A 16442-nucleotide genomic window follows, 5' to 3' on the forward strand; every position below is an offset into this window, starting at 1 on the left:
ATGAAGCACCTGTTATTTCTGGGTTTTGCATTTGCTGCTTTCTACATCGTCCATTCGAATCCTCCAGGTATATCAATCTGTTTTCTTCTTAATTTAAAATGTTAACCAAATTGTGGTTTTTCGACCAAAGGTGTACTTTTAAGAATAGGCCAGGAAACTAGCAGACGGACTCATCTTTAGTGAAGAATTATCATGTGTTTGCGTTATGTATTGCTGCTTTTTTGTTTTATACATAAGTGTAAAATAGTGTATTTTCTTTATCTTTGATATGATTGATAATGTTTTTCATTTAAATTGAATGTTTCCGAAACTGTATCAAGGAGAAAAAGTTTCAGTCCCTTCAGAGCAACATGACAAACTTAATTAGGCGGAATCATTATTCAGAAAAGTAATGTTCAATTGATGTAAAGTACACTGTATCTGTTAGGAAGAAATAATTACATGTGACCTTCTTCCTAACGATATGTTCATGTTGCAAATGAAGCCAAAAATGATTGTCTTGAGATGTGACCAAAAAAAGAACAGACGGTATTTACTGGACCTTCACTCGCCTAGTAATGTTATTTACAGACAGCTCAACGCTGTGCTAAGCTGACTGGACAATTCCTTCCTCTATAATTCTAAACGTTTAAACACTGAGATCATTTCTGTCTAAGCCTGAGCATAAAGAGCTGAAACTATGTCAACCAGCAACTTCTTCTCACTGCACAGCAAATTATTGAGCATCTAGGAACAGCCATTGAGTTACTAAGTTAGTTTTCCTCACAAATCGAGTTCATTTTTGGTAAAGACAATCTGATCATAAAAGAACCGTTTGAAACCCCCTCCCTTCAGTGACATCCATGAAGGGCGGACTGAACATGCACCTGAAATGAAACTCTTTATTGCTGTCATAAAAGGAGGGAGTGGGTATCCTGTGAGGAGATTAGTTAAACATTAGTTATGTGATGATGATGCTTAGCGAAACACCTCAGACAGACAGAAGTTGTGCAACGGTCAAATCACCAGCTTACTCTGCAGCCAGTTCTTCCAACCACAAAACCAGAGTATCACCATTTGTAAACAAAACGTATCTAACTCAAAGTATTTTATTTCATCCAACAGATTTCTGTCAATTGAGCTCCGATGGAGGTGAAGGGTCAAGCTTTACCTTTTCTTTTTTTTATGACCCGCTCAAAGACCGGTGCAATCCTTTCATATACAAAGGCGAAGGAGGAAATGGCAACCGTTTTGGAAATGAAAAAGAGTGCATAAGAAACTGTTCGGTCAATGCAGAGAAAACCTACCCCATGGATGGTAAGATAGTTATAAACATGATGAATATTACTGTTATTCATCTTGATTCACTGCTCTGTTTTAAATATGCAAACTGTTAAATGTAACCACCTAAATGGGGATCAACCCAGGCGAGAAAAAACATCGGTCCTTCTTCCGGGCTGAGAGGACTTTGGAATACGAAGCTGACTAATGAGGGAGAGTTTTATGGCCTAACGGACTCTGAGAGGAAGGGCTTCTTGAGATCTGCCTCAACCACATTATATTATGTCTAAGTAGGACCATTTCATTCTAAGACGGCAAAATCAACATGATGTCAATGGCAATACTATTTTTAAATTTAATAGATCCATAAATTGTTGAGTTTTGCCCCCCCCCCCCCACACATTCATATGTCTTCAGAGTAAAGACAAGTGTCAGCATGAGTGTTAGCAATATGCCACCAAGTGGTGGCAGAGTATACCATTCATGACAGATGACAATGTGAATAAATACAGCGGAGGCTTTAATATATTGCCTGATACAGTTTGAATCGTCTAATGCTTTACTATATTCATAGTTAAGCAGTTTCAGATCGAAACAATTATATTTGTGTTGTTTGATTATATTTATTACTTAGAAACTGCAACCCCTGTAATGACGACTTTGAATGATGGTTTCTCTTCACAGCGTCCCAAGCTTGCCGCTTTAAACATGCCATAGGTGAATGCAGTGGTCTGTTTTTGAGATACTACTACGATTCTGTTCATGACAAATGCAAGAAGTTCCTCTGGTCTGGATGCATTGGAAACGGAAACCGTTTTAATGAGCAAGGGAGCTGCAACGCCACCTGCGCTGGCATCCACGGTGAGCACGGATCTCTCTCCATTGGCTGTTAATGTCATTAATGACACTATTGAAAAACATGATACAATGATACGTTTTTCATCATGTTGATGGGAATTGTTTTGGTTCGAAGATGACGGTGAGGAAGAAGAGGAAGAGGAGCCAGACACTCCTATTGGTCAGTAGACACACAATACACTCAAGCAGAACAGATCCCTGTTTTCTTTGTTTTGTTTATTAATTCAAACAGTTTTGTTTTTTTACACATTTAACATCAGGCTCTAACTAGTTGCAACTATCTTCATAAACAAATGTGTTATATACTTCCAGTGTTTAATATATTTACACGAATCCTACTCTCATGTGCTCTTTAACAGCCATCATCTGTGGAGTTCTGCTTTCGGTCATTATTGCCGCCATCTTCATCACAGTGATTGTCTTGACCGTTCAGTCAAAGTAAGACTATTTTTCTTCGTCTTTAGTTTTACATAAATAATTCAGACTAAAATGCCATAACAGTACTTACATTTAATGTCCACTCTCTTGTAATTGTATTAATATGTATTGTTCTTCTTTAGGAAAAAGAGCCCCAAAACGAAGGCACAAAGGAAAAGTAAAGAGCCCAAGCCGAGCTCACCTCTTCAGGATCAGGGGATTGAAATGGCATAGAACATTATTACCCCTTGATGGCAACATGTATCAGCTTGGTTGTGTTTTATAACTCTACTAATCTTGATTGCAAACATAACGAATTCCAACTTTTAAGTTCAATTTAGATTTTTTTTTACTGACATATAGAAAAGCCATCACAATTGTGTTCTATTTCATGTTTTGTTTCACCCACAACATGTGCACAATGATGTATCTTAAGCTGTGTTATTTCCTGGGAACTTTATACTGTACTTTCATTTTCAATACATGTGATAATCAAATTAAAACACAGCTGCAGCGATTATTAAATTAATTGATCAGTTAAATCACATGAAGATATTTGAATAATTGATTAATCATTGAAGTCCTTTTTTCAGGAAGAATGACAACAGTTTATTTTGTTCCAGCGATTTCCTGCTTTGCTTTGCCTAATGTGATCCAATACAGAATATATTTGAGTTGGCCGGACAAAACTATTTGGGATTGAGGAAATTGTGAGAGACTAATCTTTCAAATGTTATAGACCAAATTCATTGACAAAACATTAAGCACATCAGATATCAATTAGATTGATTTGTTAAGTAGTGCCCTCATAAGTTTTGAGAAATATTTCCATTAGAAGCAAGTCAGTATTTGTTTAATGATAATATCTCAAGAATAAACAGGAGAGCAGAATTGCTTCATTCCTAGTTTAGGAACTCATCTGCTTACCTCAAATGCTTTCTAACGATGAAGTCTTGGAAGCATTTTGATGTTTCCAAACAATAACTGCATCATCACCTGGCTTTAAGATTTTCTGAAAACGATCTCAAGTCTTGTGAAGGTGCACATGCCAATTCTAAACCCAAGACATACAAGGTGTTTTTGAGAAGTGCATGCCCACTGCATTCTCTGTTATTATGTTTTCTGGCTCAGCATTTTTGTAGCTTCTGTCTCCTTTTCCTAAAATGTGTGCTGTTTTATCAAATGTTTATGCTTGTGCCTTGTATTTGGAATATTAAAGCAGTTTTGTATAAGACTCACTGGGATGTCTTATTTTATGGAAACGTGTTTGGAATTATTTTGAAGTAATTGTATTCACTGCAGGTGGTGTAAATATTCAGAAGACATAATCATGATGGATTATTATAGATAGATAGATATATAGATAGATAGATACTTTATTAATCCCCAAGGGGAAATTTGTCGTGACAGTAGCAGCAACACACAAGAATAAAAAACAAAACGCAAAATATAAGAAACAGGGATGAAAGATATAGAAGTATACAAGTAAGATAAAAGTAAAATACAAAACAAAATATATATGTAAATATACAACACACATGCATACACAACACACAACAACACTGACAAATCAAATACAAAAATATTAAATATAGACAGAGTGCAAAAAGCAAAGTGTGTGTATGAGTGCAGAGCAAATGAAATGAAATGTGTGTTATTATTGATTTGAAAATAAAATAGTTTCCCAGTCACTCTATAAAGTTATTTTATTAAATAAATAAAACACTGACTTTCTTAACCTTGAGGTTGTTCCGTTAAATGTGTTAACAAACTTGTTTTAACGTACACATTTTCAGAAGCATTCATGTTGTTTGTAAATATAATATAGTATTACTTTGTCATTAGAAGGGCATTACATTTGGAAAAACAATAAATAAGTAAACAAATGTGGGACTTACTGGTGACTTTTAAAACAATGATTTCTACATTCTGGGATGAGTTGCCTCAATATGTGATGTAGCCAATAACCTGAATATTAAATAAATATGTAACGATTGGAAGTGAGGACACTGCGCATGCGTGACTTTTCGAAAAACATTCAAAGTCTCACAACATGGTTTTAATTTGGTTAAATATCAGAACTTCTAAATGTCGGGAGGTATACATCCAATTGAAAAGACTGCCTGCCCAAATGAGAGGCGCACACGGTGGTATCTGTAAGCGACCGGCAGGAATGTAACCGAAGAAGGAAGTACTTAAACGTAACTAACTCCCAGAAGCTTTTTCATCTCTGTTTTTATAACGTGAGCTGCCAAAAGGCCGGGCAGGCAGAAACTACGTCACTTCCTCACGGTATTTCCATTTGTTTGTGGCAAACGCCATCAGTTACCAAGTACCTTTTACACCAAAGCTAACGTTACTACTTTAACCAACAATATGCCGGGGGTGGAAACGGCATTGCCGTTCATATCTGTAAACGGCTTATCCTGAAACGACACTTATCCAACCGTTGAGCGTCAGCAAAGACGAGAAAAAACGTGCGCTCGCGAGCAGAAGTAGTTGGCCGGCTAACGTTAGCTAGCTAGTGTCGGTTAATTGGCTAACTATTGTTCGCTGCCTGGTTCTTGCTCCCGTTGGTGTTGGCGGACATTAGCTGACTGACGACGGTGAGCCGATGGAGTGCCCTCATCTGAACTCCAGCGTGAGCTCTCCTATCGAGACCTCCAGGCTTCCCAACGGCACTCCGTTCTCCTGGTGCTGCAACGGTAAGAGAAGTGCTTGTCATCCTTTCGCCCGACGCGACTAAAACGCACGTACGTGCAAACATTACAGGTGTCTATGCAATCATTTTGATTTCTGCCGTTGCTTCCACGTTAAATTATCAGCCAACGACAGGAGGATAATTTAACGTTAAGTAGCTTCAAGTCAACTCAAGAGCCAAGACGTGAACACATGAAAGAATGATCCATTCACAAGAAAGTCACAGCAATACACTGTCTTATACAAATCGATTCCTCTTTTCTCTCCTCCAGCTTGTAGGTCTAATAAGAGTCCATGGATTTGTCTTACCTGTCTGATGGTCCATTGTGGAAGGTACGTTGCTGCCAGTTAGTTTGCAACTAAAGTTGTAGTTGTAAAAGCAAACCTATCATTAGCAACCTGTGTGTCTCAGACCTTTTGCTTTTGCTCACCACTTTGACTTTGGGACAGACAAACAATTATACAACCATTTAAGGGCTGCAATACATAAATGAATGAATGTGTAGAGCCTATATAAGTCAGTACGTGGTCACTCAAATTGCTGTGTATGCAAATCTCTCTTAAAACCGTTAAAGAAAAAAGTATTTGGCCAAGAAATTCTCTGAGCTGTTTTTTAAAATTTCGTATATATATATATATATCTGGCTAGCCCTAGTTTCTGCTTTTGCATTTAGATCACATTGCAAAGCATGTTTTATTCTTCAGAGTGATTTGCTAAACATAAGTCATGTGACAAGACTTGAGCACTGTTTTGGAAACATTTCTAGTTCTTCAAACACTCTTCAAATCTAATCGCAGAAATATCTAATTTCCAGTTTGCATCTTTGTTTTAATAAGGCCATGTTATGTAGTCTGAGCTTGGCAAACGAGTTACAATCTTTGTGTTCAAGTTATTGAACAGCAGACATACTGTGTTTATCCAGATGGTAAGATATTTGAGGATTCTTGTAATGCTGTCAAAACGTGAGAATGTAGTGATAAGAAACGTTTAAAAAAACCTCTGATTTTCATGAATGAGGAGCACCATAGTTATCATGATCTAAACTGCAATGTCTGTTATTATTTTTTGCAGATTATTTGATCAAATTCATCAGCATCATTTGGCCAATAGTTCATTTTAGATTATTTTCTGGTGGTTCTATGTGTTATGTGCCCTAAAGTAATCTCTTTTTATAGATATGTCAATGGGCATGCAAAGAAACACTTTGAAGATAATCAAGTCATCGGCATTAGTCAAAAGAAGGGCGAGAAACCGGAGAAAGAGAAGTCCCATCATTCTGTCTGCATGGACTGCAGCAACTACAGCGTATTTTGGTGAGTGTCTTTCATGACAACACATCTATGTCTACAATCTGTTACTCACAGTGGGAGCATGCAAAAGTACACTCCATGGATTGTTATGGTGTGATAACAAGAAACGCATGTCTTTATATCACCAGCGTTAATGCATTAAAACTATTAATTTACTTTCTTGTTTCTTGAGAAATATTTGATACAAATTTCTCCTACCACATTTACACATGGTTCAATGATGCCACAGTGAAACACAATATATTAATGAGGGTTTGTTATGCAAAGTTTTAATGGGTCATAATTTCAATGAGTTAATTGTGTTATAAAAATGTATGTGTCTTGACTATTGTGGATTTTATAGTTACAGATGTGATGACTTTGTTGTTAATGACGCCAAGCTTGGGCAGGTGCAGAAGCTCAGGGAACATCTGCAGAGTTTAGAAAAGTAAGTTGCAAATCTAAATACTTTTTTTTTGTCTCATTGCTTTGCGCTATCTACATAATTACGCTTGCCAAGATATTTAATAAGTAATTACAATGAAGCAGTTGTTTTGATAGTTTGACAGTATTTGAATGTCTAAAGGCAAGTTAAGATTTATCTCCCGAAAACAAAATGCCTCATTAAAAGATAAATCATCATGCTTGATCAGTGTTCTGATCAAATATGTGTTCCTCCTTCAGCTCGGGACTGATGGGCGACCGACAGAGGAAAAGAAAACTTCAGGAGAACCCAGCTCTAGATGGCAAGTTGTTGAAAGACAATGTAAGTGGCTAAACACATTACGATTGATTTAATTTGAATGTAGAAGTTGTAGGTTTGAGCCGCTCCATAGTGGTGTTTTAGCACAAAATACTTTACTATGGCTCAAATTTTCAATTTAAATGTCTTTAGTCACACTCGGGAGTCCTAGCAGCCTTTTATAGAGCGTTAACCTCGGTGACTCATGCTATCTTTAAATGTTAGCTTAAAACTTGGCTTTAGTCAGGAATTTTCATACGTCTTTTCAAGAATATTTAAGTTTACATATAGTGACTAACATCTTAATGTATTTCTCTTGTCTGACAGGATGGGGCAGCTTTAGGTGCTACTGGCCTGCGCAACTTAGGAAACACATGCTTCATGAATGCCATTCTGCAGTCCCTCAGGTAAAGGTCTGCACTCAAGATGTTTGTGGGTGGGAAACTGTGTTTTCAGCCTGGGTGAGTCGCGCCGCCCCTGTAGACCCAGGGCCCCATGACAAGTCATCCTTTATTAATAGAGTCTGGGGCCCGGTCAGGGGCATTACACAGGCTGCTCGGGAACAAGTCAAAGGACATATTTTCTTTGTGTGTTTTTACAATAACTTTATATCAAGTATACTTTGTATTGCTACTGACTATTTACCAAAGCGTAATGTAATGAATCTGTTTTACTGCTTTCCAGATAGCCGTTAGATAACATTCATTTTAGTATGGTGTTAAAATCCCAAACTTTAAATGCCTCATGAGGCTAATTCATGACTGAATTTCTAGTAATATAACATACATACTATGTAATGTATAGTTGTTGTATTTAATTTAACTTTACATCTCAACCTTGGTGTCCCCCTTTAAACTCCATAAATATTTAATATCATCAGTAAATTAATAAATATGGCATGATTTCGAAGAGGGTCAGCCACAATCTAACATACTTGATTTCATCTGTAATTATAATGCAATGGCGTTATTGCACTTTATGTTCATTGGCTTTTTTGTTCATGCCAGATAGTATTTTTGAGAAACCGATGTTTTGTATGTTTAACAAGTATACAAATCATAATGTGACCACATTTTGGGTCACATTAATTTGGTCCACACACGTCTCCCTGGTTTCCCCTTTGTTTTATTGTCTGTTGGTGACTGGTAAGAACTAGACCATTCATATACATTTAAAATGGATGTACCTGCCTGTTGCATTTTTGGTTAAATGTGCTAATCTCTGGTCTCAAGCATGTTATAACATTCTGGGTTTCTTTTGACAGCAACATCAAGCAGTTCAGCTGTTATTTCAAGGAGTTGCCTGCAGTGGCTCTACGCAGTGGTAAGACGGCAGGAAGAAGGATGTACCACACCCGAAGCCAAGGAGACACCAGTGTGTAAGGTCCTATCTGTCTGAGGGTGGATTTATGGGCTGAGTGCAATGATCTAACAATTATTGTTCTCAAGTAAAACATTGTTACTTGTGAGTGATCATAGCAGATTACCTTCTTAGAAACATTTCCTGATGAGGCTTCTAACGGCAGTAATTATCTTAATTGTAGATGAGAATAATACACACTCAGTAGCACAGAAATAGTATTATACAATGAATGAATGAAAACCACTGCATTGTAATGCAATCTGACAGAAGTTTGTGTCATGTATTTGAAAGTCTTAGTGTCTGTTTAACCCTTGTGTTGCCTTCGGGTCATTTTGACCCGATTCAATATTTAACCCTCCTGTCGCCTTCGGGTCAATTTGACCCGATTCAATGTTTAATGTCGGTGTTCTTTCGGGAGTCAACAAACAAACATAAAGTACCTCACACTTAAACTTGGAAAACAATATTAATTCTAATAATTTTCTGGAGATTTTAATAGCTGGGGTCATATTGACCTCAAGGGTAACATATGTTAGTAAATATAAAGGTAACAGGAGGGTTAAACATTGAATCGGGTCATATTGACCCGAAGGCGACAGGAGGGTGAAACATTGAATCAGGTCAAATTGACCCGAAGGCAACACAAGGGTTAAACAAGAGCCATAGAGTATAGGACAAGCGTTTGGTGTTTCGTGTCCCAGGCAGCGGGGTAACAGGGTGGCTTTATGTTGAACAGGTCTTTGGTGGAGGAGTTCAGGAAAACCCTCTGTTCCCTGTGGCAAGGAAGCCAGACGGCCTTCAGTCCAGACTCCTTATTTTATGCTATATGGAAAATCATGCCAAGTTTCAGGTAAGTCAAGGCTGTACAGAGAATTTGCCAGATTTAAGCTCCGTTCTGCTTTCATTACATTTACCTTGAGCATTATTGAAAGTTGTAAACTGTTTAATGGACTGGAACAAGGTCATTTATCGCGCTGCGTTTGTGTGCAGAGGCTATCAGCAGCAGGATGCACACGAGTTCATGCGCTACCTGCTGGACCACCTCCACAGGGAGCTGCAGTACAGTCGCAACGGGGCGTCTCACCCAGTCTCCCCTCCAGATGCGGTCAGATTATCCACTTCAGAGGGCAAATGCTGCATGTAAGCCCATTATTTGTTTATGTATATTGTGTTTTTCAATTAATTTTAGGGTTAAGAAGCAGAGATGTATAACATTGTCGGCATGCTACCCTCCATAATATATCCTACACAAGTTTATTTATGTTTGTTGTTCTAACAACCCATTTTGGTATACTCTGTTTAGATTTTTGCACATGTTTTCTTTTTCAAAGCAGTATAGTTTTAGGTTTGTAGTCTTGGCCTTTAGAAGTTATGATTAAATTGATCAAATAATAACTATCTAGTTTGTCACGCTGACAGGTCCAGAAGACGATTTTTGCATATTCTTTTGCTAATACATTTATTAAATACCTGAATGAATGTACATTTATTGTTAACTGCCTTTTTAAATTTGTTTTATTCTTTACAGAAATGGGAGTGCCAGTGTTGTCACATCCAATTTTGGTGGCATACTTCAGAATGAAGTCAACTGCCTGATATGTGGAACAGAATCTCGGAAGTTTGATCCATTTCTTGGTAAAGGCCCAAACAAACTCAAAGCGTCTGACATGCATGTTCTGAAGCTCACTTTTTCAATGGCCTTACACATGTCACAAGCGTGACGCAACTCCTCGTGGTTCCTTGTGCCTCCTCGTGCCTCCTTGTGCCTTGTTTTGATTTAAGAGTCAAATAACCAAAAGAGTTCTTACATGTTTGGACCATGCTAAAAGGAATATGATCCAATGGATATTTTCCCCAGAGGACATAAGCTTATTAAAAATTAATTATTAATTATAATACTGCCGCTTTCCCTGTTTAAAATGGCAAAAGTAGCTGGTGGTAGGTCACATCAAATATTAATATTTAAGGAAAATTCAGTGTAAATTGATGACGGACTAAAATACACATTTGTTGTTCTGGGGTTTGTGGGCCCTGCAGAACGAGGTCTGCTTCTACCACATCTTGTTAAAGAGGTAAAAGAAGCTTCAGTCCGTAACACCACTGTACGGCTGAGGGGACGGAGTGTTTCTGTCACTGCTAATTCCTCAATATCGCAGATTGTTTCATGTCAATTTCACGTCATCTAGTTAAACTTTGATCTAAATAGTTTTGAACCAGAACCATCACTATTTAGGGCAAGTCAAAAAATTAAGCGGTATCTGGAGTATACAGAATATTGCCAAATAGCAACCGTTACCAGAAGTAGTGGTGATTCTGTGGTGTTGGCGGACCATTAATTAACAAATGAGCCGCGTCAACTTTTAGTTTCAGTGCATTTGGGCTTTAAGACATTTTTTTCTATGGCCACATAACATTTTTTGAAAGGCTCAGTATTTTCCTTCAACGCAATATGTTAGGGGTATTATATTAAAGTATTCTAATGTATGTGAACATGTATATCAATTCTTTCTCCCTCAGATCTGTCTTTGGACATTCCCAGCCAGTTCAGACAAAAGAGAAGCAAGGACCAGGAGCCAGGGCCGACCTGCACTCTGCGTGGTGAGTTTCCCACTGTCGGAGGTATTGACTCATACGCGGTAATATTGGTATCTAAGTATGTACTCCTGAGATTATTGACAACGTTTTGTATTGGTTTGTTTATGTTTCAGACTGCTTACGTAGCTTCACTGACCTGGAAGAACTTGATGAAACGGAGCTGTACTATTGCCACAAGTGTAAAAAGCGACAGAAATCCACGAAGAAGTTCTGGATCCAGAAGCTGCCAAAAGTCAGGAAGACAGAAATTCTTATTTCTTTCTTTTTACGACTAATTAATTAAAGTTCATTCTATGAAAGTAAAGTAGTCAGGGAAATACTGTGTATAATTGGAGGTTTTATTTCCTATATTAGGTTTTGTGTCTGCATCTAAAAAGGTTCCACTGGACGGCCTTTCTAAGAAACAAGGTGGACACCTATGTGGAGTTTCCACAGAAAGGCCTGGACATGAGGCACTACTTACTTGAGGTGAGTCTAAAAATGATGAGCAACCAATGAAAAGGCTGCAGTTTAGTCAGGGAATGGCCATGGCTCGTAGGCCACATCGTGGCGAAGTCAGAACTGTTCCAGGTCAGAGGTCGGTTGCTTTGAGGACATGTGCCAAATTCAAACCTTTGTAATGAAGGGGTCAAGACACGATTCAGACCATGGAAGGATCTCAAGTGAAATGGCTGACCGCTGACTAGAATGGCTGCATTGCAAGTCTGGCACTGAACTGTTGGTCAGACGATGCACGACGTGACTTGGGCGTTGGAAGTTCTGAATGTATTGACCGGATCTGTATTGATGGATCGAGGCTCCCAGTCGCTCTGTGGCAACATGTTTTTGGTTCTGTGATTCAGGGCGTAAGCAAATCTCTTCTCTTTTCGTTATGTTTGCAGCCAGAGAATTCTTTACCAGACAGCTGCCTGTACGACCTTGTTGCTGTCGTAGTGCATCACGGATCCGGGTGAGTTGATGGACCCCCTGTTTGAACACACAAATGGACCAGCTGAAATGTAATATTTGTTTAATCTTCATCTGTTTGATAATCGTTTGCTATTTTTTTAATTGGCACACACAGATATTGCATATATCTAGGGTTTCCAATGAAGCCTCCTCGGATGGTTGTTACAAACCATCGAGCTGATTAGGTAAATACAGCCATTCCCAAAGTGTGGGCCGCGAAGGTACTGCAGGTGGGCCGCGAGAGGTCATTTACAATAAATAAATAAAATGTTTTTAATGTCGTCTGTATTTTACTTAAAACGATTGATAATTGATAAGATACAAAACGTATATCTTTTTCTTAGTTTAAGTATTATTTGAACAATTCTAGCGGCACATTAGTTATGTGAAACATTAATTGATGAAGCACAAACAATTTCAACGAACAGATTAATAAAACAATAAGGCTCTCGCTCGAAACGGCTGCTCTTGTCCGCCTGTCGTTATTCAACAAAAGGCGCAGCCAAACAACAATGTCCAATGGGGCGCCCTCTTGTAGTATTAAAGTAAATATATATGAGCTCCGGAGAAAATGGTATACAAAACATACATTTCAGATTTCAAATTGGGCCGCGGCATTCTTGAGTTTGGGAACCGCTGGGTTAATAATTAGGTTAATTCTAAAGCCGCTATTCCATCATATGCACGATTCCTGATTATTGTATATTTCTTTGTATAATTTCCTGATTACTGTATATTATTGTAATCTTTTTTTTTTTGGAGAAATCTTTTCTCCATGAATTTCTTTTTCTCGCATGCCTCCACAATGAACAAATAATCCTTAAACAGAAAAGTCTTGATGATTTGAAGTGAATGGTGTTTAACAGCAAAAGTATATATAACAATTTTCATCTACAAATTCACAACTCCTGAAGTAATGTTCAATACTTTTTATACACATTTATGCTAAAAAAGAATTGAAAACTGATCTGCTGATCAGCTCTGCTAACCACAGTTGGCTGACAGTCACCCAGTTACAGTATAAACAATTCAGATTTAAAACTAATAATTCAAGGCATTAGGCTGAGGGTCCTCACATTCTTTAAGATGGGCAAAGCACTGGTCATCAAAGAGCTGCTGTTCTCCCTCCTGCCTCTACGTGGCGGTGTTGCGCTGCTGTGCGGAACACGTCTCATCAGAAGCCAGGCGGCAGAGCGTGACGCGTGTGTCGTGTTCACAGGGTTGGATCTGGGCATTACACGGCATACGGCAGCCACGAGAGCCAATGGTACCACTTCAACGACAGCACAGTGAGTCTGACCAATGAGGACATAGTGAGGAAGGCCAAGGCCTACATCCTCTTCTACGTGGAGCGGACTGGACGGGCGGCCTCAGACAAGCCTGCCCCAAACAAGCCTGCTGTGGACAGTGGTCCTTCAGACGTGGTGATGATCGATGTGCCGGCCTCACACATGAATACCCAGGATGTGGAAGCCCCGGATGAGGCGGCCGCATTGGACAGTGTGGGCGAAGACGTGGCTGAACTGCATAAAGCCAACGTGGCGTCAATGGACGCTGCAACAGAGAGCGACACCTCAGAGGAGGCGGGCCAAGCTGTCGGAGCCGCCGCACAGTGATTGTGTCGGACTGCCTCAGACAGCGACTCACTCCGTTTCGGCTTCACCTTCATCACATCTCTTATCGGGCTTGAGTTTAAATAGTAATTTTCACGTTTAATGTACGTGTAACTATTCCGTTTTATTTTTTTTCTGACCCGCATGGCAACATCCTGTATAATTTGCTGCTTGAAACTTGTTTAGAATGATGATTTACATTTATTTCCTCGATGTTGTATTCCTCAGTTGAGGTCTACTTCTTTGTAATAGATTCCAATTGTGATTGTTTAAAATATTGAAGTAAAGATGTAGCCTGGGAAAACCTGTTGGTCCAATATTTAGTCAAGACTAAACAAATTGATTGATTGTAACTATATTTAAAGTTCCTGTTGTTTCTAATTTTGTAATAACTACTTCTTAAGAACCTTGTTGCTCTGTTAGTTGACAACTATACATTTGGGCTTCCAATGTAAAGGAAATGATCATTCTCAAATGTTTTGGTTTGTCCCGTTATGTTTATCCGAAAACGTATTAGAAACAGGCCCTGATGAAATCCTCTTATAAAACATGTATCGGACAAAGTCTTCATGGCAAAAAATACAATGGAGAATCTTTTTTTAAGTATTTGTGTTTTCTTTGGTGGAAAAACACATTTTGAAGTTCACCCTTTTCTGGACTGTTTTTTCATCCATTACTCCTTTGAGGAGTTAAAGTATTAATGTTAAATGTGGCAGAATCTCTTTATTCACTTTAGTCATAATTATAATAAAGGCCTAGAATCATGCCACCATACTAATGTTTATTAGCCTTTCACCTTTTTAATTTTTTTTTTTTTAGAGTTGAGCTACAGTTGAAAGATATTGAAACTTGTATACAGTTTAGTCTTCACATTATTGTCCACAAAGCTCTAATTGTGGCCGTTAACAAACAGCCGTAGAGAAATACGACCTTAAAGGAGAGCACATCTTTAGCAAGAATTTTTTAAATGTTGTTTTCCTCTTTCCTCTAGCGAACATCTCCGCCCACACACACACACACACACACACGCCCCCCTCGGGACACGTGCCAGCCAGTCAGCCTCCTCGCTCCGGCAGGAACAAGCACTCCTGTATGATGATGAACAGCTGCTCTTCCTCGCCTGCTCACAGGTGGCTGTGTGCTCGCTACTCTGTTCCCATTAATGACACACAAGAGCCCCACCTCTTCTTTTCCTCTCGGAGGCCAGGTCCCAGCTGCTAATAATAAGCTCACATTATTTTGTGTGTGTCAGAGGTCTGGTTAAGAACACCCTGACACTGACTCACAGCACAGGCTGTAATCAGCATTCCCAACAGTGGCATTTCCCAATGTCCTGCTTCTTTTTTTAGATGGGTAATCACAAGTGGAGCAGGACCTAACTGGTAATAGTGTGGGGTCATGACGTAGACTTCAAGGTGCTTTGCCTTTTCGCCATCTCAGGATGTCGTCTGCTTGAACAACATGAAACCCTCGGAGTCGTCTTGGTTCGCCGTGCTCCTTTCGGCCTACGAGTCACTGAGCGTGGGACTTTCACGTGAAGCGTTTGTCACGACACAATTAGACTAATAATGTGGAAATGAATCAAAAGTGGGTAACGCTCGATTGTTCGGCCTTCATTTGTTCAACGAGTTCCATGTATAAACTGCACCACCTTTGTAAAACATATGTTTATTGTTGTTGATGCTTACCAGAGAGGCTAACTCAACTCATTGGGATTTATTTTTGCTCCTCCCTACACGAAACAGAGAAAACATTATCGTATCTTTATAAAATTACCATTTGAAATTAAATGTTTTCAGTCGAATGTTAAATTACCGATTTAAAGTTTCTTAAAAAGGGCATCTAGGCCAACTCCTTTTTTAAAATAATGAATGTGAAAACATCCTCCCAGTCACTCGTGTCACATTACTATCATTCTGCAGTGAGGGTCACATTAGAATAGAATAGAATCAGCTTTAATGGCCATGTAGGTTTGCACACATGGGAATTTTGACTAGTTACACTTGCTCTTCATTACTATATACACACACAATATACAATAAGCGGGATAAATATAAAAAAGACATTAAAGACAGTAGTCAAAAAGTGCAGATAGTGCAGATGGAAGAGTCTGATTAATTGTTCATCATGGTGACGGCCAGTGGAAAAGCTATATTTCTGTGTCTGGTGGGTTGGGCGTACAGTGCTCTGCCGCCCTACCAGGAGCAGGAGTTGGAACAGCTGTGTCCAGGGTGTGAAGGGTGGCAGTGATCTTTCCTGCCTGCCCTGACTCTGGCGGGTGCTCCAGAATGGAGGGGAGGCTGGAACCAATGGTTCTTTCTGCAGACCTGACGATCCGCTGTAGTCTGACTCTGTCCTGTTTGGTGGCCGATCCAAACCACACAGTGATGGAAGAGCAGAGGACAGACTGGATGATGGCGGAGTAAATTGCTGCTACAGTAAATTGCTGCTACAGGACTGTACGAGCTACAGTCTATACATTCTCTGTGTGGTGTCACTCAGTGTTTAGACTACCTGCCGGCTTATCTGAGAACTAGGCCAGCACGGTGTAAACATCTGGCCCCGGCCAGCACTCGCCGCCTGTCGAGAGCCATGACAGATGGGAAGGGAGCGTATGGCTCCAACACTTCCATCTTTGACCGTACTGCCAGTTGTCT

General features: G+C 39.2%; 3 protein-coding genes across 4 annotated transcripts in view; all 3 read left to right on the plus strand.

Moving 5' to 3' along the window:
• Nucleotides 1–3773, plus strand: si:dkeyp-73b11.8 (BPTI/Kunitz domain-containing protein). The gene is made up of 6 exons (XM_056416208.1): nt 1–67; nt 1105–1296; nt 1945–2121; nt 2234–2278; nt 2478–2556; nt 2679–3773. The coding sequence occupies exons 1-6, from the start codon at nt 1–3 to the stop codon at nt 2767–2769; spliced, it is 651 nt and encodes a 216-aa protein (XP_056272183.1). The 3' UTR covers nt 2770–3773.
• A 118-nt stretch (nt 3774–3891) lies between these two features.
• Nucleotides 3892–14552, plus strand: usp3 (ubiquitin specific peptidase 3). Of its 2 annotated transcripts, none has more exons than XM_056415681.1 (15): nt 3892–5240; nt 5508–5568; nt 6412–6549; nt 6890–6973; nt 7210–7291; nt 7595–7674; nt 8532–8645; nt 9366–9479; nt 9620–9769; nt 10158–10264; nt 11147–11248; nt 11338–11456; nt 11579–11692; nt 12106–12173; nt 13392–14552. In XM_056415681.1, the coding sequence occupies exons 1-15, from the start codon at nt 5150–5152 to the stop codon at nt 13786–13788; spliced, it is 1821 nt and encodes a 606-aa protein (XP_056271656.1). In that variant the 5' UTR covers nt 3892–5149; the 3' UTR covers nt 13789–14552. The 2 variants fall into 2 exon arrangements, with proteins under 2 accessions (XP_056271656.1, XP_056271657.1); XM_056415682.1 differs by having other exon boundaries at nt 11147–11227.
• A 1524-nt stretch (nt 14553–16076) lies between these two features.
• fbxl22 (F-box and leucine-rich repeat protein 22) overlaps nt 16077–16442 on the plus strand; it is an 8384-nt gene continuing 8018 nt past the window's right edge. The window contains exon 1 of the mRNA XM_056415686.1: nt 16077–16442. This exon is cut by the window's right edge and continues 500 nt beyond it. The gene's annotated coding sequence lies outside the window, so the exon portion shown is untranslated.

Source organism: Pseudoliparis swirei, chromosome 6 (genome assembly GCF_029220125.1).
Source record: "Pseudoliparis swirei isolate HS2019 ecotype Mariana Trench chromosome 6, NWPU_hadal_v1, whole genome shotgun sequence".
In the NCBI taxonomy this organism is placed as follows: domain Eukaryota; kingdom Metazoa; phylum Chordata; class Actinopteri; order Perciformes; family Liparidae; genus Pseudoliparis; species Pseudoliparis swirei.

What these genes read in the sequence shown, in the direction of transcription:
- si:dkeyp-73b11.8 (XM_056416208.1), top strand. Translation starts at nt 1, where the DNA reads ATGAAGCACCTGTTATTTCTGGGTTTTGCATTTGCTGCTTTCTACATC. An exon ending in CGTCCATTCGAATCCTCCAG is followed by an intron (nt 68 to 1,104) that starts GTATATCAATCT and finishes TTCATCCAACAG; the next exon opens with ATTTCTGTCAATTGAGCTCC. An exon ending in GAAAACCTACCCCATGGATG is followed by an intron (nt 1,297 to 1,944) that starts GTAAGATAGTTA and finishes TTCTCTTCACAG; the next exon opens with CGTCCCAAGCTTGCCGCTTT.
- usp3 (XM_056415681.1), top strand. Translation starts at nt 5,150, where the DNA reads ATGGAGTGCCCTCATCTGAACTCCAGCGTGAGCTCTCCTATCGAGACC. An exon ending in AGCCAAGGAGACACCAGTGT is followed by an intron (nt 8,646 to 9,365) that starts GTAAGGTCCTAT and finishes TATGTTGAACAG; the next exon opens with GTCTTTGGTGGAGGAGTTCA. An exon ending in GAAGTTTGATCCATTTCTTG is followed by an intron (nt 10,265 to 11,146) that starts GTAAAGGCCCAA and finishes TTTCTCCCTCAG; the next exon opens with ATCTGTCTTTGGACATTCCC.